The 25,342-nt window shown below is 41.7% G+C and overlaps 1 protein-coding gene across 1 annotated transcript; it reads left to right on the top strand.

Annotated features, from left to right (window-relative positions):
* Positions 1-7,835: 7,835 nt before the first annotated feature.
* On the top strand, positions 7,836-25,280 carry LOC138959107 (zinc finger CCCH domain-containing protein 15-like). Its single transcript, XM_070330458.1, has 11 exons — positions 7,836-8,004; positions 9,536-9,637; positions 9,920-10,025; positions 10,268-10,408; positions 10,773-10,870; positions 11,341-11,520; positions 12,414-12,482; positions 18,472-18,549; positions 21,262-21,366; positions 22,099-22,207; positions 23,275-25,280. The coding sequence occupies exons 1-11, from the start codon at positions 7,933-7,935 to the stop codon at positions 23,478-23,480; spliced, it is 1,266 nt and encodes a 421-aa protein (XP_070186559.1). The 5' UTR covers positions 7,836-7,932; the 3' UTR covers positions 23,481-25,280.
* The last annotated feature ends 62 nt before the right edge of the window (positions 25,281-25,342 follow it).

Raw genomic sequence — 25,342 nt, 5'->3', positions numbered from 1 at the left:
GGAACGAACAAGAGGAAAGAGGAATTCGCCTGTAATTAATTATCTGCATAGACATCAGAGGCAAAGGCACCCGATATTGTACTCGACACATGAATGTCGAAAGAGGGACATTTTCGATTTTTCTAGTGTATTTCTGACAACAAAAGAACGTAACATTCTAACACTGGTTCCGTTGTTTTGCAGGTACCTTTCCTAACATAACTGGGAGTAAAAACCACTGGTTTTTTTTAAACTGGTGCCTGTGTTGACAGCCCGGCTGTTAACCCTCAAACAAACACACGCAACAAATCCAGAGAAAGCCTCAGTCGTTGGAAGCTGCAGTAACCTACCTCCCCCTGTACCACAGAACTTATATACCCAATATTGACGGAATGTGTGATGATATCTTCTGCTATGGTCTGTTTCGACAGTGATATCAAAATCGAGACCTCGAAACAGACCAATAGCAGAAGATATCATCACACAGTCAGTCAATGTTAGATATATTGCTAATTCTCTGGACATGTTGTATTTACTGTAAAGAAATTACAAAAGTATTTGTCTCAGTTTGTGTGTGTGTGTGTGTGTGTGTGTGTGTGTGTGTGTGTGTGTGTGTGTGTGTATGGTCCACACTTAAAATAAAATATATAAAATCGAACACTGAAGCCGAAATTGAAAACTTGACCACTGTAAGAATTCATGAATAATTCATTATTTATCTATTTTATTTATAATTATTTATGAATCACTTTTCTGTCGTTCATCTTAATTTCCTTTCCTACCTTTTTCTATTCTTTTTCTGCAAATCACCTGGCAACACGTATAAGCAATAGCTAAACATACAGAACCACAACAAAGCAAATCGCCTCCCCAGCGTATCCATTCTTATTGGCTTCGAATAATGCAAAACATGCTCTTCTGAGCATAAAAAGCTTTTGAAGTTACGGATTGAACTGTACAGAATCTGTTTAATTTACATGGACTTAGAAAGAAACATTGAAACAGCCAATTCGACAAAGAAAGGAAGACAACTATGTCGATCGAACGTATTTTCTGACTGTGTGTGTGTGTCAGTGTGTGTCTGTGTGTGTGTGTCTGTGTGTCAGTGTGTGTCTGTGTGTGTGTGTCTGTGTGTGCATGCGTGTTATGGACATGGACACTCTTTTATTAGCGACCATCGCGTGTTTGATCCAGTTATACACAAAGGGAAGTGCAAACTCGGAGTCTTAGGAACACAACAGCACCAAAATCAAGAGTACTGGTCAAGAAACAAAGACGCACGAAGCACTGAATTGAAAACTGTGACTGTTGTACGTAACAGCTTACTTTATCTTCACCTTAAAACAAAAACATTCTTTGGTTTTTAATTGTTTATTGCTTGTATTTTTTAAATATCATTTTCAAGACGGTTCTAAACAGTTTAATGCAATAGTTACACGCCGGTGCAACACGAAATTTTTACTCCACGAAAAATTTACTCCGGAGTAAAAATTTCGTACCAAATTCTTACTCCGAGTACATTTTTCGTACGAGAAAAGAACTTCCAAAGGCACGCAAATATTACTCCCTCCACGAAATTTTTACTCCTCTTTTTTACATTTAGTCAAGTTTTGACTAAATATTTTAACGTAGAGGGGGGAATCGAGACGAGGGTCGTGGTGTGTGTGTGTGTGTGTCTGTCTGTCTGTGTGTGTGTGTAGAGCGATTCAGACTAAACTACTGGACCGATCTTTATGAAATTTGACATGAGAGTTCCTGGGTATGAAATCCCCGAAGTTTTTTTCATTTTTTTGATAAATGTCTTTGATGACGTCATATCCGGCTTTTCGTGAAAGTTGAGGCGGCACTGTCACGCCCTCATTTTTCAACCAAATTGGTTGAAATTTTGGTCAAGTAATCTTCGACGAAGTCCGGACTTCGGTATTGCATTTCAGCTTGGTGGCTTAAAAATTAATTAATGACTTTGGTCATTAAAAATCTGAAAATTGTAAAACAAAATAAAAATGTATAAAACGATCCAAATTTACGTTTATCTTATTCTCCATCATTTGCTGATTCCAAAAACATATAAATATGTTATATTCGGATTAAAAACAAGCTCTGAAAATTAAATATATAAAAATTATTATCAAAATTAAATTGTCCAAATCAATTTAAAAACACTTTCATTTTATTCCTTGTCGGTTCCTGATTCCAAAAACATATAGATATGATATGTTTGGATTAAAAACACGCTCAGAAAGTTAAAACAAAGAGAGGTACAGAAAAGCGTGCTATCCTTCTTACACGGGGGATAACCTGTCAAAGGCCGAACAGAAGCCGAAGGCCGCTCATGACACGTGTGAAGGCAAGTTTTGTCTGTTTTCTAGGTATTGTTTGATTTATGTGGGGATTTAAGGTAAGCTACTGATTCAGCGATGACTAAATTTGTTTCTCGATGCATAAAAAGTCAGGGAGCGATTGATATTTGCCCGTAAATAGCCTTCAAAGCTGAAAATGTCCGCGATCGAGCACCGGAAATGGCACACACACACACACACACACACACACACACACACACACACACACACACACACACACACACACACGCACACACATTTCATTTGTTGTGGCAGTTCAGGCTTTGGTGGCAGCGACTGTTGCATTTTATCTTTGATTTGTAGCACTTGCACCTGCTAGTGCGACACTTTTTTGTTCCTGCACAGTTGCACTTGATATAACCCTGCCCACCACTCTGTGATCCGCGTGTGACACATATATATATATACCAAACCGATGTCAAATACGAGCTGATTTGGTGAAATAAAGCACATTTCTACTTGCGAAACCCATCGAACAGCCATTAGGCTAAGCGAGAGAGTTCTCGTGATTGTTTTAATTAAAAAACTCATTCATAAAAACTAGAGACTAGGTTTCTGGTCAAATCTGCCGTATCATTCGCTTGTCGGAAAGACAATCGGCCTACGCGCATCTCTCAAATAATTATGACCTTCTCTTGTCTACTGTCTCGGAAGATTTATTCTACTCCCAAATAGCACTTCTTTGCACCTCTTATGACTCCTTCGTCCTCTAGAATCCCGTACCCACACCAAATACGAGCTGATTTGGTGAAATAAAGCACATTTCTACTTGCAAAACCCATCGAACAGCCATTTCCGGTGCTCGATCGCGGACATTTTCAGCTTTGAAGGCTATTTACGGGCAAATATCAATCGCTCCCTGACTTTTTATGCATCGAGAAACAAATTTAGTCATCGCTGAATCAGTAGCTTACCTTAAATCCCCACATAAATCAAACAATACCTAGAAAACAGACAAAACTTGCCTTCACACGTGTCATGAGCGGCCTTCGGCTTCTGTTCGGCCTTTGACAGGTTATCCCCCGTGTCTTAGCGCAACTACTACCCCGCTCTTCTTGTCAATTTCACTGCCTTTGCCATGAGCGCTGGACTGACGATGCTACGAGTATTGCTGAAAAATGGCATTGCGTTCAGTTTCATTCTGTGAGTTCGACACCTACTTGACTAAATATTGTATTTTCGCCTTACGCGACTTGTTTTTACTTCCAGTAAAAATCTCGTACGCGAAAATGGGATGCGGGCGAAGGGATAATGCCTCCTTCCACCCCTTCCACCACCAAGACTAACAGGGGAAAAGGGAGTAAAAACTTCGTACACCTGACATGGGAAGTTAAATTGCTCGTGTTAGGGTGAAGTAATTTATTCGTTTTTTTATTCGTCTGGGGAGTAACATTTGTGTACGAAATGTTTACTCAGAACTCACCTGTCGTGGGGAGTAATTTTCTCGTGTAATGGGGGAGTGTTTTTTTCGTAAAGGGAGTAACAGTTTTCGTACGAAATTTTTACTCCGGAGTAACAATCTCGTGGGAGTAATTTTCTCGTGTTACACCGGTTAGTGTCACCGTGTCATTGGTAAGATTTAGTCACTGCGTCACGGTGTGCGGCCACGGCGGCATGGGACTAGAGTAGTTGTAGTTGTAGGAATTAACGGGACATTTTTTCCGTAAGCTTCGTGGTGTTACGATGGGTACATCACCAAGCGTCCCGGTACCGAAGCGTCCCGGTACCGAAGCGTCCCGGTACCGAAGCGTCCCGGTGCCGAAGCGTCCCGGTGCCGAAGCGTCCCGGTACCGAAGCGTCCCACTATAACGCGTCACAGGGGTACCGGGACGCTTTGGTACCTGGACGCTTCGGGACGCTCCCGCGCAGTAGGGCACGAAGCGTCCCGGTACCGAAGCGTCCCGGTGCCGAAGCGTCCCAGTACCAGTCACCACGCACATCCTCGGCTCGCATGCCAATGTATTTTGCAATCACTTGGTCTTGAACGTGCACAAGACAAAAACTTTCATACTGGGGTCTGAAGAGTACTCGGGTCCAGCGCGAGCGTTTTTTTTTGTTACCCAAATGAACCCAAACAAACCCAAATTAACCCAAATGATACAATTTAAAAGTCGGAGGCAGAACTGAAAAGATTTTTTCCGACGCTCACGCTTAGTGAAGCCAGAAAGCGTGTGTGATAACAGACATATCCCTCTTGTGAACGGAAGCCTACGGACTTTTCCCCCGAACTTGTCCACACGGGTACAGTATTTCCAAATTGGTGTGTTGTGAGTACAGATCTAAAGTAAAGTTGGGGAAAAGTTGGACAAAAAGTGATTTTTTTTTACCGAAAGCAAATCAAGGTCTGTGCAAAATTTTAAAAAATCAGTGAAGTCAAGGTCAAATCAAGGTCAAAATTAAATTAAAAAAAAGTAAATATGGTTAGTCAAGTCAAGGTCAAATCAAGGTCAACAAGGGCGGATCTGGGGGGGGGGTTACACGGGTTACGTAACCCCCCCCCCCACCCCCTCAAAAAAGAGGTAATTTATTGGCTCAGGATGCACCAGATAGCTCTATTTTGCTTCTTTGGATAAAAAAAAAATTCCGGGGGGGCATGCCCCCGGACCCCCTTAGAGGCTTAGTCGCCTTCGGCGCCGTCAACTTGTATCTTCGCAGTCATTTTGTAACCCCCCCCCCCCCCAAAGTGAATTGATCCGCCCTTGGTCAAGGTTTAAACAAAAAAAAAGTCTAAGTCCTGTGACGCGTTATAGTGGGACGCTTCGGTACCGGAACGCTTTGGTACCGGGACGCTTCGGTACCGGGACGCTTTGGTACCGGGACGCTTCGGTACCGGGACGCTTTGGTACCGGGACGCTTCGGGGTGTCCCCGTTACGAGTGTATTCAAGTTGCAGTTCTTGCTAATGTTTATACTCATTGAGTTACTTGCCTTGATTGATTCGCAATAGTTTTATCATTACATGTCAACTAGTTTGTTTTTAAATGATTTTTTAGAGATCGCCAAATGGTATTGTGTGAATAGCATCATTCGGTCGATTGTTCGCACAGCGCCGTGCTTATATATAGTAGCTCTCAGTCCATTCTTTTTTCCGGTATGGAAACAGACGTGTTTCCGGCGAAAGAATCGGCGTTTTCAACTCGCCATATCTTCATATTCATTCGGACTAGAACAACGAAATATATGAAGTTGACTCGACACGGCAAACCGCCGAATCCGTGCCCTCCCGTCGGTACCGGCTACACACAGTACAAACACCCTTCCATTTGAACGCTCACTAAACGGGAACATCCTAGGTGCCCTACGTAAAGAGCGAGCAATTTTCAAAGAATTTATTTTTGCGTGGTTTATCTTACCCGTGAACCCGTGTGTGTTCCGACCCCCAAACCTTCCCCCTGATTCAAAGTCCAGTGCTCTACCAACAGACCTACAGCGTTCCAAATTTTTTTAAAATCATTTTTGTCAGTCAAGATAATTATGGGGGTGGGGTTGGTGCGGGAATAATTGTGAAGTAGACAAGAAGGCAACACCTTATTTTGTTTACAGATATTGTATCTGTATACAGTGAACTTAGCTGTGTTCAAATTTCAATCAATCAATCAATCAATGAGGCTTATATCGCGCATATTCCGTGGGTACATCAGTTCTAGGCGCTCAGCAGTGATGCCGTGTGAGATGAAATTTTATACGGCCAGTAATTGCAGCCATTTCGGCGCATATTTACCTTTCACGGCCTATTATTCCAAGTCACACGGGTATAGGTAGACAATTATTAACTGTGCCAAAGCAATTTTGCCAGGAAAGACCCTTTTGTCAATCGTGGGATCTTTAACGTGCACACCCAATGTTATGATCTGTCGAGCGAATTTTTTTAATAACGTTTTTACTACTAAATGAGTGATAATTCTATGTGTACGCCCTCAAGAAACCTCGATCTTTTTCTGAAAATGCACGTTGATAAGTACCGTATTATGATAAAGTGATACTCTCCATTCATTTATCTACACAAAGTAGTGTTTCATTTATCATTTGTAGAGCTAAATATGTCAGTTAGGATCACGTTAAGAATCGCAGTTTTTTTCGCAAAATCGTACTTGACAACCCCCAGTAAACAAATTCTTAAAAAAAGGTTAATAAGGCAACCACCTTTTTTCTTTGCACAGATGTGTCCATATTGCTTAGAGGAACCTGTGCACAAAATGTGTAATGTAGGCCCTATCTGTCGAGCGATTTGAACACACGAGTCCCATCTCAGTTTTGGAATATTTCAGGTCTGTCGTGTATAACATGCTCAAATACGTGTTTCATCATCAATCGCCATAAAATGCCTCAATAATAATGTTTTCTTTGTCGAGCAAATTCTTGAAAGTGTTAGTATTGGGTGCACGTTTCACAACATCTGTAAGTCACAATGAGTTCCATAAAGGTGCAACCCTATTAGAAAAACATTGTTTTCTAATGTTCATTTTTATTAAACTTAATAAAGATCTTATCAATGCTATTCCTTGTTGAGTCGGAGGTACACTTCTAAAAAAAATGCTTCGACTTCGATATCATCATCAATGCCCTGAAATATTTTATTTGTCTGTATTGGCAAATCTCTTCGTAGTCTCTTTGATTTGAGAGTTGGAAGACTTAAGCTTTGTGCTTTCAATCTGTTCACATATGACATATTCTTTAACTCAGTCTTTAATCAACGGCCTTGTGGCCCTCCTTTAATTGTACCTCAGTTTTCCAGGCGGCTGCCGACTGTCTCTTTAAATGGATGGCATACGACATTGGCATACTCTAAATGTGGTCTTACAAGGGGTTTCTATAATTTTAAAAACTTCTCTTTTATCCGGGAATGAAAAAAGTTCTGTTAATGACGCCAGGCATTTTTGATTCAGTCACGGTCTGTCCGCAAAACTGGCTCATAGTTTTACTCATCAAAGTACACCGTACACCACTGATCGCATCAGTTTCAAAATTGTTCTCGTATCGTCTTCCAATTTTATCACATAGTCATATTCAGGGTTACTTTTCTGACATGTATAACTTTGCATTTTAAGTTATGATCATATCTGGCTGAGGTTGTCAACTCAGTTATTGTTTATTTTGTATTTTTTGACAATTCAGTCTGATGTGTTTCTGGCGTGTATCGTACATTTTCGTAACATTCTGGTCATTACCAAATCTGTAAAGGCCTCCACAGCCTTATCCGCCTTACTCGTTGATAGTATTGTGTATATATCTGCATTCTCAAGATTTAATTCGAGATTCAAGTTCCATGTCCGTGCGCTCGTCAGGACTTGGTCATCTCGATGTGCACCATTGACAACAGATGATGATACGCAAAGGAGTGCAGTAATAACACAGAAGATTGATGAATTTCTACTAGGGGTATTACTGTAATCGTACACATTTTGTTTTAATTTTAGTAATTGAGTAGAGACTGAAATTTAATCTGAGAATTTCTTTGAATCCTGATAATACGAAACCGTGGAAACTTGCCCAGCTCTGTACTGGGGTACTTCCGCTGAAATCGGTGTGTGCTTGCTGGCGCAACTCGACTCGACAGGGACAACATTTATCGGCCAATTTTTTTATCCACCACCATGCCTCCCAAAGGAAAGAAAAATGAACCTAGCAAGAAGACGCAGGAAAAGGCAAAGGATAAGACTATCGAGGTATGTAGTTCCATCGATGTTATGTACTTGATTCCTTACAGTCTGTCGCGAGATGTTTCAGTCCCACATGAACGGACTCGACAGTGGCACCCGATTGAGACAGTGAGACTGAGAGAAAGAAAAACCAGTTCCTTGAAGTTTATTTTGAACGCGACACTAACTGATTTTAGAAATAGAATGCCACTTCGCCAGGAGCTCTTGTCTTTTTTGTAATGAATTATTTTAAAACGCTATAATAATAACAGTTAATACAGATAATGAGTTAATTTTGTGATATTGCCTATTGGAGCATTTTCATTTTAAAGATATCGAGAGAGTAAGCCACTTGTGGTAAACATTAACTTAGCCTAAAGCCTGTCCTTAATAGACCTTTTCGGTATCTGAGCAGCTCTCACGAGACACGTTCTTTGTTATGCGTTGAACGTCGCGAGAACTTCAAACCTCGGCTTTTGCAGCTTGCGCGAGATCGCTGTACCACATGCTTTGTTATGCTCTAAAGTTTGCGAGAGCTTATGAGAGCTTGGAATACCGATAGGGTCTATTGGACGAAGTCAACTTCGCGTAGCTCATTTCGCGGAGCTTCCAGATCGAGAATTCATCCCTTAATTTAACTACTTTCAGCATAGCTTTGTGAAGTCCAAGGGAATGCACTCTGCTCTTTGGAGTGTGATTTCTATGTCAATTTTGAATCAAAAAGCACTCTTCTTTCAAAAAGAACAACTTCGTCACAGCTACGGCGTAGTTTCGCATGTCAAAACTTATGAAGCGATTTTGTGGATGAAGTACTTCGCCGTAGCTTCAGGATTTTGGTATAAAGACTTACCGAAGCTTTGCGTAGTCGACTTTCTGCTCAATTATGAATTAAGGACGGCCTTTAAGTTTAAGCCACATGTGGCATTGAGCAATACGACGCAGGTGGTATAGTCGGTGCTGCAAGGGATTTTTGAGGTGTCACAGGTTATGGCCTTCGAGTTGTAAACAGGCTGTAAAACTAGGCAAGTTAACCGTAAGCATAGCATCTTTCTTACGGAGTAGGCCTTCCTTTCAAATTCTTCTTCTTCTGCGTTCGATGACTTCCTTTCAAATACTTCTCACAAATATATATACGTGACATGTTTTTGGAGCTCGCACTTATCACATCATTCTTAATCTTAATCTTATTCCTTTGCAGTCCCTTGCGGCACTGACTCTACGGACACTCTCTTGACCCACATTGTATTGCTCAATGCCACATGTGGCTTAAAGCTAAGTTAACATTAGCCATGACTGGTTTAAACCCTCTAATATTATAAACAAATATTTCATTTCAAGGTTGGTTTTAAAAGACAGTGGGTTTGGGAGACCTTATTGTGTTCTTTTACACACAAAAATATTATTTGCATACCCCTAGTACCTACCACTAAGTAACAGTCAGACCTTTACAGATGGTGTGAGTGTGTGTCATTGTTGTATGTGTACATGTGTGTGTGTACGCACACGTGTGTGTGTGTGTGTGTTCTTTACTTAATTATCATGACTTTTTCTGTTTCAGGACAAGACCTTTGGTCTAAAAAACAAGAAAGGTACTAAACAGCAGAAGTTCATCAAGACAGTCGCCACTCAGGTCAAGCAAGGAAATCATAAGGCTTCAAAGGTATGGTTTAATCAAGAAAAAACTCGTTAGAAAATTTGTTTTAAATTAACCACATTAATTCTTGTCATTATGTCAAGCTGATGTTTGCTGAATCTGTAAATTTGTGTTAGTGTTTCAGTCAGGAGACCTTGGGTCTTGAGTTTAACTTTATCAATAACACTAACAGACAGCTCAACTTAGATTCACACTGAAATGTGACTGCAATCTTTCTTGTTTTTTATCAAACATTAGTCAAAACTTCTCTAAATGTAAAAATCAAATTGTATAACCATAATTTTGCAGTTGGAGCAGATGCAGAAAGATGAGCGAGAAAAGAAGAAGGAAGAAAAGAAAAAGTTACAAGATGAGCTCAACACTCTCTTCAGGCCAGTACAGACTGTGGCAAAGGGTAAGGAACAACTTCGTATCAACACAGTGAAAGAGAGTTTACAGTGATCGGCCTCATTTTTGATCATGTTTTAGTCTTCTGTTTAGTCCTAGTTGACTGAATGTTGCCAACCACTTGGACATAGTTTTGTTGTATAAGGGTAAAGAGCAGACCAGAAAGTGTGTGCACACACGCTGACAGTCACACACTTACACACACACAATTTCTCTTTTTTCAGTGAATCTATTTTTTTCTGTTGACAGGTGTGGACCCAAAGTCGGTCCTGTGTGCCTTTTTCAAGCAAGGTCAGTGCACCAAGGGGGACAAGTGCAAGTTCTCCCATGACCTGACCATAGAGAGAAAGTCTGCAAAGAGAAGCCTGTACGACGAAGGTGGAGCTAAAGGTAACTTTTCATTCCATTAAGTGACTTTCAGAATGAGTGTGCGTGTGTGCCATTGAAACTAAGATCTCTCAACCAGCTAAATCTAGCCCTCTCTCTCCTCCCCATCACCGATGTTTTGTTGTGTGATTTAGTGATTTTGTTGTGTTTTTTCTACAAATTTCAAGTGCCTGGTAGGAGAAAAGAACAACTAACATTTAACACTTGAGTACCCAACTGCAAAATCCTGATACCTTAACATTTACACTCGCCGCGTGGGCGATCACATTCTTAATACCTACAGTCATATCAAGTCTCCTGGGGCGAGTGGGTGACCGATCTTGCTCATGCCTGCTTGAAGGTACTAATGTTTTTACCTGTGCTACAGATGAAGACAGCATGGACAACTGGGATGAAGCCACCCTGAACGAGGTCATCAACAAGAAGCATGGAGAGTCTGAGAAGGACAAACCAAAGACTGGCATTGTAAGAAATTTACGCAGCTGAAGACCATACAAATGTGTGTGTGACAACTGACATGACTGGTCTATGTTACCGTGAGAAGGGAGATGAAGCTCCTCTCCTCTCATAATTCATTTATAAATGCCTGTTAGATTTACAAGTCATTTGAGTAGAGAGACTTCATTTATAAACGGCAAACTCGAATATCAGCCAGTCTTAGTGAGTGCATTTAGTGGAAGTAGCTTTCCTCTTAATATAACTGGTTAAATATATTTGTTGTCAAAGTGAGATTCTGGTCATTTGATTTGTAAAATGTTTTCTACAGTTTTCCATTCAATTGTGTGTGTGTCAGTTTAACCGTTCTGCTTACCTGTAATATGTGTCTCATCAACTGTTTTGAAAAACTTGTAGGAATGAATTGTCATTTGTGAATGGTTACTAGTCAATTATTTTATTTACATCATAGTCTTAATTTTATTTTTATTTTTATTCAGATCTGCAAACACTTTTTGGAAGCTGTAGAAAATTCCAAGTACGGATGGTTCTGGAATTGTCCGAATGGCCTCAAGTGTATCTACAGGCATGCTCTCCCTCCAGGCTTCGTCCTGAAGAAGGACCAGAAAAAGGAAGATAAAGAAGATCAAATTTCTTTGGAAGATTTGATTGAAAGAGAGGTGAGTTGCTGCTTGATTACTAAAAGGGAGGGGCCTTCTGCAAAAGTCAGATGGGGAATTATCGGCAGTGCTTCAGGTCCCGAGGAGGTGTCTTAATGCCATTAACTTTGCTCAGCTCCTAGTTTCTGGCAATCTTTTGTTGCATTTGTTTCACTATGGGGCGGGGATATAGCTCAGTTGGTAGCGCGCTGGATTTGTATTCAGTTGGCCGCTGTCAGCGTGAGTTCGATCCCAGGTTCGGCGGAAATTTATTTCACAGAGTCAACTTTGTGTGCAGACTCTCTTCGGTGTCCGAACCTCCCCCCCGTGTACACTACATTGGGTGTGCACGTTAAAGATCCCACGATTGACAAAAGGGTCTTTCCTGGCAAAATTGCTTAGGCACAGTTAATAATTGTCTACCTATACCCGTGTGACTTGGAATAATAGGCCGTGAAAGGTAAATATGCGCCGAAATGGCTGCAATCTACTGGCCGTATAAAATTTCATCTCACACGGCATCACTGCAGAGCGCCTAGAACTGTACCCACGGAATATGCGCGATATAAGACTCATTGATTGATTGATTGATTGATTGACTATTTGTGTGTTTATTAATATCTTACTTGGAACAGGGTCGTTGTTTTCTCTGTATACTTGAAATGTTTTAGTGTATCTGGGTTGAGTTTCTGGCTAATTGCACTTTGCAGTGTATTTTAGAACTATTGTATGTGAAATATGCGATGTAAATTGTTGACTGTTCTACTTCTACTTCTAGTGCATTAGTACTGTATATTTTTTAAGGCAAGGTCAACAAACATCCCAAGATCATCATACAGAATAACTGTAAAGCGCACAGCTAAAAAGAGTGTCTTGTGTTATTAATATTGATGTAAGCATGTTTCTTTTTGCAGCGAGCGGCTCTGGGTCATGATGTGACAAAGATCACACTGCAAACATTTTTGGCTTGGAAGGAGCGCAAGGTACAGTAATGCATCATGATATTAAGAAAGTTGAACTAGGCTTACAAACCTTGTTATGTCATTGTTGTTTTGTTTTCCCATTTCTTTAGTTGTGTTTTGGCTAACTTAAAAAAATTTGTTACTAGACAAATGAATGTGTGTATATCCAATGACGATATTTTGATGCATCTTTGGGGTAGAGTGCAGGTTTGTGTGTGTGAAAAAGGTTTGTATGTTTTTCAGCGACGGTAGAATGAATTGATCTAGACATTGATTTTTGTTAGTTATGTATCTTATTTGTTACGCTCTTTGTAATATTATGGATTAAATTACATATCTTACCCAACTCACATATATAGCAATTAACCCATAGTTCAGTGCTGATACCGCTGTACGCGTCCCCTTGGTAACAAGGAAGACGCCTCTAAAAAAGAGTGACTAGGGACCCGTAAGGGTGTCCCAGCCAGCCCCAAAGCGAGGCTGCCTTCCATATGCGCGCGCATATGCCACCATCTTGTCATTCTACTCTCAGCGCTCAGTTGAACTGGTCGCATGTTGTACGCTCTGGCTGTTTGTTAGCCTATTTTCTTGGTCTTCCTGACTGGGATTGTGTTCCTCTTGGTTTCTTCTTGTCTCCGGACTTCGCATCGTTGTTGAGGTGAGATCTTTCCATTTATTACCTTGATTTTGGCGACATTGTTGGCTTCAGTCGTTTTGGACTTACAAAATTTTTCTCAAAATTGTTTGTGAGTTGTTTTTGTCATGGCCGACAATGCGAACGGGAAGAGGTCAACGCCTGAGCAGGTAGCTGCTTTGCCCTCTCCTAAAGTTCTAGTAAATCTAAAGCGCCCGGACAAGCGTCCGTGTCTTTGTTGGTTACGGAATCTAAGAAATGTATTGATGTTGTTGTTTGCTTGCCCGGAACTTCCAGTTTGTTGGCTAAGCCTATGGATAAGTCCGTGCTTGGTGTTAAGCATGTGTAGGGGATGCCTCGCCTGTAGTTACTGGGCTTGCGTCCGCAGACGTGGCCTCTTTGCTTTTGTCTTTAAGCTCACAGGTGTCTGCTTTGGCGGCAGGAATGTTGTCAACAAAGGCAGAGCTACGTGCACTTCCGGCCGGGGTGGCGGATGCTTCGTCGCTGGCCAGGGTTCGTTCGTCCCCTTCTGCTACTGTTTCGAGGGCGGATACTTGCCGCCTCTCAGGATGGGAGCTCACGGTTTCCGGCGTCTGGTGGTTCACCTTCCGGTGTTCTGTCTTACGCACAAGGTATGTGGACTACACGAGTAGCTGGGTTCTCCAGCGAAAGTGTAGAGCGTTGTCTTGAGAAAGTAGCCTCTGGCCGTGAAAGCCCAGGCGAAAGTTCCAACCCATCTGCTGACATTAGCCGCTTAGTCGGTTGGTCAGTGGGTGCTAGGGGCCCTGACAAGCGAACAGAAGTTCCTGTGCTTCCCGCCACGTCAGTAGACTGTGGCCTGGTTGAAAGGCTTCTGCTTCCGCCCAGGGGGCAGGAAGTTGGTGGTAGTAGGGCTGGTTCCGTGCTTGACTCTGACAGTCAGTACGGTGACCAGCCTCCGGAGTGCACGGTAGAGCACGACGGCTACCTGGATGATGGTGCCGCCTATCATGGCTAAAGGTACTGGATTCTTTTGCCGCGAAGGCTGTCAGATGCGGTGGCTTTGGCAGCTGGGGCGGCTTCAAGATACAACAGGATCTTTCGGTGCTTTTCTATGCATCCGGTTGGTTCTGTTGCTTACCAATCCACGGCTGGTTCCACTCCCGCTTTTGCGGCCGTGTGTCCCGGTTTCAAGATGGTATAGCCCTCTACCGTTAACACTTTGGTGTTGGTAGTCGGCACTCATCAGCCTTCGGCTTCAGGGTCCGCTTTTGCGTTTCCTCTGCTGCTATACAGGCTGCATCCTTTTCCTCTTCCAGTTGTTAGCTGGCAGGAGGCAGGTGGATGGGGGATCCGTTTATGGAGTTCTGGTTCCAATCCTTTCCCGGTTTTTGGCAAGTGTGGCCTCATCGGGATTGGTTTCTGGTTCTCATCCTTTCGATGATCGTTAGGATTCTACTGAACATATGAGAAGGATTTCAGCGTAGCTGCGATCTTTGTTGTCGCTGACAGCAGGAGTTACTACAAGGTAGTTCCCTGGAGGGTTAGCGGTAGCATCGTCATCTGCCGTTTCTCCTCCATCTTTGTTGGGATCTTTTCCAAACGATGTTTTTGCCCCACTTCGGCCTTCGTTGACTTCTCATGGGGAAGCTCCTGCGTCAGCTTTGCCACTGTTTGTGTCTTTTTCAGCTGAGTTGAGCTTTCTAAGGAAAATCTTTGAATGTTTTGTTCTTAGATCCTTTGTCGGGGTCGTGGGCTCGCGGAGGGTTTCAATTTTGAATCTCCTTTGTCACCACTTTTTTTGTAGGCAACGCTTGGCTAAGCACCGGAGGCGGTGGTGTTTTAGCTTGCGTAACCTGTGCAAGTAGCGCGTTACTCGCTGAGCGCTTTCCGTAAGCTTCGGTTAACTCCAAGCCTGAGAACTTAGTTTTTCTTTTGTTCTGTATACGGAATCTCCCCCGGGTTCCCCGGGGTTGTCGTACATCCATCTGGATGTGATAGCAAGGAGAAACTGTCCGTTTGTTAGGACAAGGATCTCCTGGCTGTGGTAGATTGTGTCCGCACTTTCTTTACGCATTTCGCCTTTGAACAAGACTTGCTTTTGTTCTCTCTCTGGTGCGGTTACGTCCTATCTGGATTTCTTGGTGTTCCGACAGGACTCAGATACTTAGTATGTAGCTTCGCTGTTCGCCTGTCTCTTTCTAAAAGGATTGTTCTTTTGTGGAGACTTTCTTTTCTTCTTTGCTTGACGGTTCTCTTTGCGAGTCCGCGTCTCTGTACTCGGATTATTCCCTAACAAAGGGAAGCTCACTGCAAAAGGAAAGCGCCGGCAGGCTTTGGCTTTTGCTCATTTTCAAAGAAAAGCTTCAGGCTCGCCTTTCTTGACTTTAGCTTTTGTCTCCATACCCTCGCTTTCGCGGCATGGCTGTGTCGAATATCCACCGCTCCTCCCCTGGGGCAGGTTGCGGTGGGTGTTGCTGGGCACACAAAGCACGCTTTCTCGTATACTTCCGACAGTTATGTCTAATGAAAGTTAGTGCTTGGCATCACTCTCCTTTTCGCCTATGTGTTTTCCACTAGGGCTAAGGGGGATTAGGCCTTTCTGTTTTTGGAGGGATTCACTGGTGCCTCCCTTTTGGGTTTCTTACAGGGATTGTTGGTTGGTTACTTCCGCCTTTTGATGCACAAATTAGATCGGAAGTGGCTGTTTTTTGTTGATGTCAGAGCTTCAGAGTTCTGATTCATTTTTATAGTCAATCGATTGTTTGGCCATTTTTGATCTCTTTGAGGAGATTGTGTAAGCGGCTCTTTATTGAAGTCCTTTGCTTCAGGTGAGTCTTGGGGTGCAGGGCTGGAACACATTAGATGTTCAAGGCAGCTCAGCTTTGTTATGGCCCTTTGTGGTCGGCTGGGCGTTAAGCAATCGATTAAAGGGGCTGGAACGTGTGTTGTTTCAAACAGACGACACCACAGTGGTGCTTTTCTCATCAAGGAAAAGGGGGGTTTCTCACTCCCTATCGTTTCCGCATGGATCACGAGAGGTCCTGTTGTGGTTTTACCATTATGAGTTCTTTTTAACAGTAAAGTACCTTCATGGGAGGCTCAAGGACTTAACGGACTTGCTAAGTCTGTCTTGAATGTCCACTCGGAGTGGACTCTATCTCACCACGCGCTTTTGCTTCTTTGGGTGAATGAGAGAAGCCGCCGATAGAAGCTTTTGCCTTTTGGTACTATCGCCTTTTGCTTAGGTTTAGCTCCTTGTTTCTGGATCCTAGAGCATGGAAGGTCAATTTTTTTGACTTGACTTTGAGCGGCCCGCCGGTTTCTCGGTATGGGCCCGTTCAATCTTGGTTGCCAGACCTCGTAAGGCTGGCATGAGGGCACCGTTTTTTTCTCACACTTGAATCACAGGGGTGTCTACTGTAAGGGTATTTTCGAGATGCTCAGGGGCTTTTTGCCTCAACTCTGGACTTAGCTCAGAGTTCTTATAGGGGTTTGCTCCTTCGTTTTCTTGTCACGGTGACCGGCTTGGAACAAAGGGCGTATTTGTTAACGGAAAGAACTCCTCTCTTTGTTCAATGCAGGTGGCGATCCACTTTTTCTGGCTTTCCGATTCTTCTCCCACGTTTTGTGTTTAGACATTATGTGGTATCAGCTACACTGAAACAGCTCAGTGCAAATTTTCTTGTGGTGGCTTTTTATCCAGCACGTTTAAGAGAGCCTGCATTAGGCTGAAAGCTAATCCCCAGTCCTTTCTTGGGCTTTGCTCCTAGTTTTGGAGCTATTGAGATTGGATTCTTTGGCTCTTAACAAAACTAGCCGACGGAAAGCGGCCATGGTTACTCCAGTAGCTTCTGTGAGAAGTGGGAGTAAGTGTTTTTTTTTGGCTAGGTCTGCTATAGACATTTTTTTTTTTTTTTTTTTTAGAAAGACTGATCTATGGCACTTAGGTTCCTTCCTAAATTTCTGGCAAATTAGCAGAAACTGGAGAAACCAGCTGCGATTCACAATTCAATCTTTTTAGCAATAATCGGACTCCTCTAGAGCCATATTTAGCCAATTAAACTTTTAGAGTTTCGGAGGTTTTTCCGACTCGCACGGATCTTTTCAGTTTATTGAATCTAGAAGCTCGTGTTCTTATTTTTCAACTCCTTCGATTTTTAACCTTGAACGGTTAGAAACGACGTTAAACACCGGTTAAAGATAGAAAGAATATCTATCAACTTTGGTAGAGGTAATGACTTTTTGAAGTCAACCTTAGCTGGATGGACTGTCACATTATTTTGGCGCGGTAGCGAAGTGCTCTCTCTGTCCGGTCTCGCTAAAGATATTTCTCTGGAGAGGGATGGCTCCTACTCCTTGAGATTCAGGCCTAATTTTCTCGCTAGAAACCAAAATCTGAACAATCTTCTCCTCGCATTCGTATTTCCCCCTTGAGCGATATACTCGCTCCTGGAGACCCTAATCTGTCAAATTGCCCTGTCAGGGCTTTAGGCAGCTACCTGTCTAGGTCTTCACTGATTCGCTCAGAAACTCAAAGTTATTGTTCATATCCCTCAACACGGTGTGTGGGAAGGATATCTCGAAGGTTACCTTGACTAAGTGGTTGTCAATGACCATTAAGCAAGCCTACGCATGGTGGCAGAGCCAGTCAGGCGATGTCAGGGCGGTGTTTCCGCTCACAACAGCCAGGACTCAGGAAGCTAGAGCTTGGACGCCTTTTTTGGCTGTGCTTCGCTCAGGGCGCCTTTCAGAGGTCCTTGCGGAGGCTTATGGGAAATCTGAAGATGTTTTCATCAATTTCTACTTGAGAGATGTTGCTGCAAGGCGGCAAGATGGCAGTTCGGCTTTTCCGGCTCTTGTGGCTGCAGGGCAGGTTCTGCGGTCTTAAGTTGGTGATCACCCTCCTCCCGCTATAGTAGCAATCTGCTATATGCGAGTTGGGTAAGATATGTAATTTAATCAAAAATTTTAGTAATAAATTTTCATTTGATTAATATACTTACCCAACTCACATCGTTTATTCCCTCCCGCCTCCCCGCTGTGGGGGGTATTTGGGTCTAAAAAAGAAGTGAGTTGGGCTTCGTGTAGAATGACAAGATGGTGGCATATGCGCGCGCATATGGAAGGCAGCCTCGCTTTGGGGCTGGCTGAGACACCCTTACGGGTCTCTTGTCACTCTTTTTTTAGAGGCGTCTTCCTTGTTACCAAGGGGACGCGTACAGTGGTATCAGCACTGAACTATGGGTTAATTGCTATATGTGAGTTGGGTAAGTATATTAATCAAATGAAAATTTATTACTAAAATTTTTGAATAATGCATGCATACTGATCTAAAACAGAAGGTAGCAGATGTACAGCATTTGAAATTCTAACGTTCCTTGTTTTTGCTTGCAGAGGAAAGAGAAGATTGCTGCATTAATGGCAGATCAGAATCAGAAGAAGAAGGATTTTAGTGCTGGAAAGATGCTTGGGGTAAGTTTTTGAAGGACTTATATTCTTCAGCAAACTTGCCAAACTGGCTATACAAGTTTCAGCCATTTTGGATTTTTTTTCATTGCATGGCGTCTCTTTTTCACCGCCTTGAAAAAGTGTGGCAATAGACGTACTCTTAAAATAACTTGTATGGGTTGTGAAAGTGTGAATACATACAAAAAAACAAGAATTGTAGGTTATTGCAACATTTAATTATTGACAAAAGGAAAGCATTACATTGACCTGTATGTCGACCCAGTGGTCTTTAGACAGACAGACAGACAGACACTTATGAATAATGAACTTCTCTCAATATCTGCAGAAATGAGACAAAGTAGAAGAAAAATAAATCTAATACATGTGAAACTATTATTAGTTAACATGCATAGTTTGGACTGTTTAGACACATGTAAACATTGAAGAAAATAGGAAAGAAACACAAACACTTCTTAACCACCAAGGCACAAATAACATCCTAACAAAAACAAAAACATTAAAAAAAAAACGTTTATTAAGGGAGATTACCTCTTCTAAAGTTTCAGCACATACGAAACACCTTTAACTTATTGTATTAAAAGCGCAGATGCTGGAGAGCAAAACCCGTAGTCAAAGGAAAATCAAATGCAGTGGAGTGTACGGTTACTGATGAGCGAATGAGACCACAAAGAAAGCACTGGCAAGCAGGGAGGTACATCGGCCTCAAAGCGGCTGGAATCCCAGAATCTGTGTTTCCGGCACTACCTTTACAATAAATTATCTCAAAAACTACATTACTAAGCTTAACAACCAATACATCAAAGAAAGCTCTGACCTTTAAAGGCACAGTAAGCCTCCCGTAAACCATCACAGATACTGTCAGGCTTTTACACACAGTACGAACACCCTTTCATTTAAACACTCACCGCTTGAGAACATCCTAGGTGGCCTCCGTAAAGAGCGAGCAATTTTCAAAGAATTTATTTTTGCGTGGTTTATCTTACCCCTGAGCCGTCGTGAACCCGTGTGATCCAGTGAGCTTATCTGCAATAGCACGTTATTATGTACCTCTGACTATGCACAAAACAAACGGCTGTGGCTCACAAGAACTCTCGCGATGGCTTTTGACTGTTCAGAGGAACTGGCGATAGACATGAACCGTCGTCTGCTACGAGAACCACGACCTTGCGTGACCCTGCTTCCGGACGTTTCTTTTTTCAAACTTTCAAAACTTCGAATTGTACTGATCTTGTCTTGATGAAAAAAGAATTCTTTTATGATTTAAGAATGTTTGTGTAACAAGCTGTCAATTTATCATTTCGATTTTAAAAGTTAGGTCTAGCGCCAAAACGCACCACGGTCCGATTATCTCTGACACAATCCGCAAAATTAATTCTTTGAAAATTGCTCGCTCTTTACGTAGGGCACCTAGGATGTTCCCGTTTAGTGAGCGTTCAAATGGAAGGGTGTTTGTACTGTGTGTAAAAGCCTGACAGTATCTGTGAGGGTTTACGGGAGGCGCACTGTGCCTTTAACTTTCCATCAAAATAAGTAACTTTGTGTAAAAACTGATATTTATTTAAAGCGTTTACAAAAAAATTGTTCTAGAGGAGGCACTGAACCAGCTTTGGCGCAGAAAATTACAAAAGTTTCTAAACTGGGATAATCGGCAAACTCATAAATCATACAAATTAAAAGTAAAACCCTAGACAAACATTCTGATATGCATTACATGGGGGAAATTAAACAGTGACTTAGCATGAAACAGAAAAGTCTGAAAGTAGAAGCAGATGAAATTTGTCAAACTTTGGCTCGGGTACATGTGCACTTAGAACTTTGAAATCTTTGCAGTCTTCTTCTTCTTGTCGATCACACTAGTTATATTGTCAGCCCGGACAGTGAGACGAATGATGCCGTCTTCTCCAGGTCTTCCTTTCCTCCGTACAGCTTGCAGTGGAGGGAGACTGCAGTTGGCCACACGGTTTTTCTCAGACTCTCAAGGATCAAGCATCACTGAATACAACCAAATCCTTACAAACAAACCCAAATCATGTGTAACTTGGGTATAGGGTTTGGAATGGTGATAAGAAAATGACAAAATAATGAACAAAAAGGCAAAAATAAGTTTGAAATAACCAATTTCTCTCCAAGCTACACATGTATACAGTGTTGTTCGCAACCTCAAAGGAAAATAAGTCAGTTGTTGGACTTGGATTGAAAACATATGTCAGTCCAAATGGCCTGGATGTGTCAGCTTTGTAGGAAAAATTCATGGTCAGAAGACTAGCGTGTCAAAAGTATCGGATTGTTGACCAGCTAAGGGTCAGGTCAATGCATTTGATAAAATAAAATAAAATAATGCATAAGTGACCGAAGACCAAGGCCTGGGATCAATGCTGCACATAAACAGGGTTTGCAGCAGTAGCTGCAGCATTATTTATTTTAGTTGTGTACCTAGTGAAATGTTGTTATTGTTTTGGCATTAGGAACCTTTTACGCTCATACAATATCACTTTTGAAGTTAAGTTTCATCTCCATAATTCATATGTAAACACGTACAGTGTTGGTTTGGAGATATTGCCAATTGTTCATTTCATTTCTTCAAATCAAACTTCAAATTGAAGCATAACTGTAAGCAGGGTTAACTATCAGGCGTAGATAAGAGATCTGCTAGTGAGACGTGATGGTGGGTGTTGCTCAACAAACTGCTCATGTCTTGTATCCTTCTGTTTGCAGATCAGCGGTCGTCAGATGTTTGAGTTCAACCCTGACCTGGTGACTGGCGATGATGATGATGAGGAGGGAGCTGCTGGTTTTGATATACGGCGAGAAGATGAGGATGTACGTTGAAGTGGAGCTTTAAAGTTGTGCTGTGCTGGCGCCTGCTACTCTCAAAGCTATAACATTCCATCAGTGATCGCGCTGAGCGTTTTGTAAAGCAGTACCGTGGAACCCCCCCTTTTAAGACCTTAAACAATCTGAGAAGATCTGGTCTTAAAAAGAAGGGAATCTTAAAATGGGGGTAAATTTAACTGAACGTCTGAGAACACAGGGTCTTAAAAGAAAGGGAGTCTTAAAAGGGAGGTTCCACTGTACTACCTACATGGAAAAAATGAAATTATCTCCAAAAAAATGTCACTTAGTTGCTGCAAAGAGACAAGCTAATTACGATTGAAATAATTGGATCATGATAGCCGGTCAAAGCAATTAAAGCCATCTGGTTGATGATTCTATCCACAGTATTTTAACAGAAAGACAGGTAAAATATCACACATTTCAGGGCGAACACTGGCCACAATAACAGACCCTACACAAGAGTGCTATGGTTCACAAAAAGGTTGGCAAAGTTGGGAACAAAGTAAGGCTGACCAGTGTAGCAAGGATGAGACAGTTCAAAGCTTGTGAACCTGCATATGAAGTAATTGGACTTTCCAAATACTAATTGTTGCACAAGGGTGCATGATGTCATTATTTCAACCCCAAAACCAAACTGTGTGCCTCTTGAGGCAATTTTAGGCTTTTTTTTCTGTGTTAGGTTCCTTTGAAACTAACACACTGTGTTTTGTTCACCAGGAGGAAGGTGATTCAGGGCCAATTTACGAAATCAGCCTGGATAAACTGCAGGCCTCTCAGGCAGACACCAGTGGAACTCAGGCGCCCGCAGACAGGTGGCAGGCTTCAGGTAAGCAATCATTTTTTTCCCCACGTTTATGGAGAGGTCTAGCTTTGACAAATGTTAACATTTGTTGCTGCTCTCATGAAAATTTAGGTTTGAAAGCACTGATTGTTTGCAAATGAGCTGTGGAGTGCTAACTCTTTAGCTTTTGTAGTATGACTATGAGGTATGTAACACAAGAGCTTTGTTGTATTTGTTTCAGAATCTTTATGACACAAAGCAAAGCATTATTCGATCCACGTATTGGATAAACTGTTGGCCTACATATATTAGCCAAGTTGGCACCACAGCCTCAAAGTGGAATCTTGATTATGACTGGGTTTTTGAGTCACTTGAGAAAAAGTGACTATGTAATCGGTCAGTAGACACCACCTTAACGTTGGACTTTTCTCGGAAACTATCAAAGCGATCCGGCTCATATTTTGTTTAGTCGTGACCTCCAATGACCTCTACACTTTAACGATGGTTTCGTTGACCTTTGACCTTTTTCAAGGTCACAGGTCAGCGTCAAAGGAAAAATTAGACATTTTATATCTTTGACAAAGTTCATCGGATGTGATTGAAACTTTGTAGGATTATTCTTTACATCAAAGTATTTACATCTGTAGCCTTTTACGAACGTTATCAGAAAAACAAGGGAGATAACTAGCCTTTTCTGTTCGGCAACACACAACTTAACGTTGGGCTTTTCTCGGAAACTATAAAAGTGACCGGGCTCAAATTTTATGTGAACGTGACTCCCAGTGACCTCTACACTTTGACGTCTGCTTTGGTGACCTTTGACCTTTTTCAAGGTCACAGGTATGTCTTGAAGGAAAAAAATTGAAATATCATATCTCTGAAACTATTCATCGGATTTGATTCAAACTTTATAGGATTATTCTTTACATCAAATTATTTACATCTGTATTGTGTTGTGAATAGCAATTTCTTCCTGTCCATCTGATGCCTCATATAATATTCAGAACTGCGAAAGTGACTCGATCGAGCGTTTGCTCTTCTTGTTAGTATGTTCTGTTACTTTGATACTTAGTAGAGTACTGTTCTAACAATGGCTGTAATTTTGTTTACAGGCGAGGCTGGAAAACTGGACGAAGCAGCGGCCATTGATCCTGCAAAGCAGGCGCAGATAGACACGGACGCTGCCATCGCCATGGCCGTGTCTGCCACCGTCAACGGCGATGCTGCTGCCGACATGCCGATCGACGAAGACTTGTTTGCTGGTGATGACATCGATCTTGTGGACGAAGATTTAGAAACATTGGATCTGGATGATTGATAGTGGTTCATCGTCTCACTGTGGGTCAATCACAACAGCAAATGCAGTGAGGCGTTTTATTTTATTGAAGCTGAGAAGAAGAAAAAAAACTGGCAAGATTTGTTCTTTTAGTATGGCTGTGTTCTGACCCTTTCCACCCCCTTACCCCCTTTACTGGACTTTATTTCCTTCCTGAGGGGTGCAAACCTATTGCATTTGTGACAGTTGCTACTGGGACAACATGGATTATTCTTCCATGATACACCTTTGTCGATGGACTTTAGTTGAAGTGACAGCAAAACTAGAGAACATTGTCAAGTGACAATGACTCCGTGATTTGTAAACCTATGGTTCCTGTATTAAAAGACCTGGTATTGTACATTTTCTGACAATCTGTAATGAACATCAGTGTTGGATAAAGCAACTGCGCCAAAATATGCCTGTCGTCATTGCATTTTTGACCGATGTTGATTTGTGTGTGCTGCCGTAAACTTGCTAGGAACATTTTTGTGTGGAAAATCTGTTGTATACAGCACTGTTAGTCACTGTGTCAGATAATGGATGAGTTTCTTTAGTTACATGTATACATCTTGAAGTTTTGTATCAAAACAACTATGACAATGCAAATTATTGGACAAGCAAAATCTAGGAAAGATTTAAAAGTGCAGTTAATGTTTTTCTGGTTAGAAGACTGATGCTAATTATGAATTAATAGCTTACTTTCTTAAAAAATCAGAAGAACATGCCTTTGTTTCCCATGATTTGTTTTTTAATATGTTTACAATATCCCAAGTGAGTCTTTTGGTTAGTAGTTGTTCTGATAATTAGTGTCCGACTGCAGATATTTGACGGTTACAGAGGTGCCTACAGCCTAGGTATCGGATTTACAGGGTTTTTGAGACTACAATTTCAACTAGTGTTTTCTGTTACAGTAGAATTTTTTAAAGTTTCATCCTGACACCAAGGTGTGTCCTTTTGCTGACAGAACATTTTAAGGTGGTTGAAGTCTTGTTAACTACTTAATCACTGTAGTTATGGTGAACATTTGTGAATAAATTTGATGAGGTGTAGGAAATGTGACGTTCTCCAAGTTACCATCTCAGTCTGGAATGCAGAGCTTTTTTTCTTTCTTCCTCATTTGTACAGTTCTCTCTGGATTTTCATGGCCAGAGCAGGCATGGCGTTATTGAGATATTTATCAACAGCATAGCTGTTGGTAAAGTTCAAGACACTCCTGAAAGACTTACCTGGGTGCATGCTGCACAACAGTAATGAGGTGGTATTAAATTTGTGTTCGACTTTTAAAAAGCAGCACTACAGAGATTGTTACAGTCTCAATTCAGGTATGTTTCATGTGGCAAAAGGCGTTTGACTCTGTACCTTCTTTTTGTGTTTCTTTGTGGTAAAATGAAATCTACAAAGTCATTCATGATTCATAAGGATTAGCACTTCATGCTCAGACAGTAAGACTAACGTTAAGACAGCCAGGGTGTTATTTTCCCCCCAATGTATTTTTCAAAACATTGTCATCATATTTGCAGAAATCTAGAAATGGGATTCAAACTAGAGAGAACCAGCTTTGAGGAAAATTCCTTTAATCTGTTAAAAGCTGATATCTCTAATGGTTTCAGATCACTATGCTACTTGTGCTGGAGTCAGACTTTCATGTTTGCAAGGACAATGTATAGTTTGCAAAATACATGTAGGGAAAAACTGAAGAATAAAATAACGGGTGAATGGAACATGCACTTCAACCAATGTATACATGTGTATATATAAATATTTCAATAAAAAAAAGATAAGAAAATGGATGTGGTTTGCTTGAAATGTTGACTTTCGTTGCAGGAAGTTGGCAATAAATGATTAAAAAAAGAAGTGCTGTA

The sequence above is a fragment of the Littorina saxatilis genome, linkage group LG2, assembly GCF_037325665.1.
Source record: "Littorina saxatilis isolate snail1 linkage group LG2, US_GU_Lsax_2.0, whole genome shotgun sequence".
Lineage (NCBI taxonomy): Eukaryota > Metazoa > Mollusca > Gastropoda > Littorinimorpha > Littorinidae > Littorina > Littorina saxatilis.
This window is presented reverse-complemented; position numbering and strand designations above follow the sequence as displayed.

What these genes read in the sequence shown, in the direction of transcription:
- LOC138959107 (XM_070330458.1), top strand. Translation starts at nt 7,933, where the DNA reads ATGCCTCCCAAAGGAAAGAAAAATGAACCTAGCAAGAAGACGCAGGAA. An exon ending in GTGCTGGAAAGATGCTTGGG is followed by an intron (nt 18,550 to 21,261) that starts GTAAGTTTTTGA and finishes TTCTGTTTGCAG; the next exon opens with ATCAGCGGTCGTCAGATGTT. An exon ending in TACGGCGAGAAGATGAGGAT is followed by an intron (nt 21,367 to 22,098) that starts GTACGTTGAAGT and finishes TTTGTTCACCAG; the next exon opens with GAGGAAGGTGATTCAGGGCC.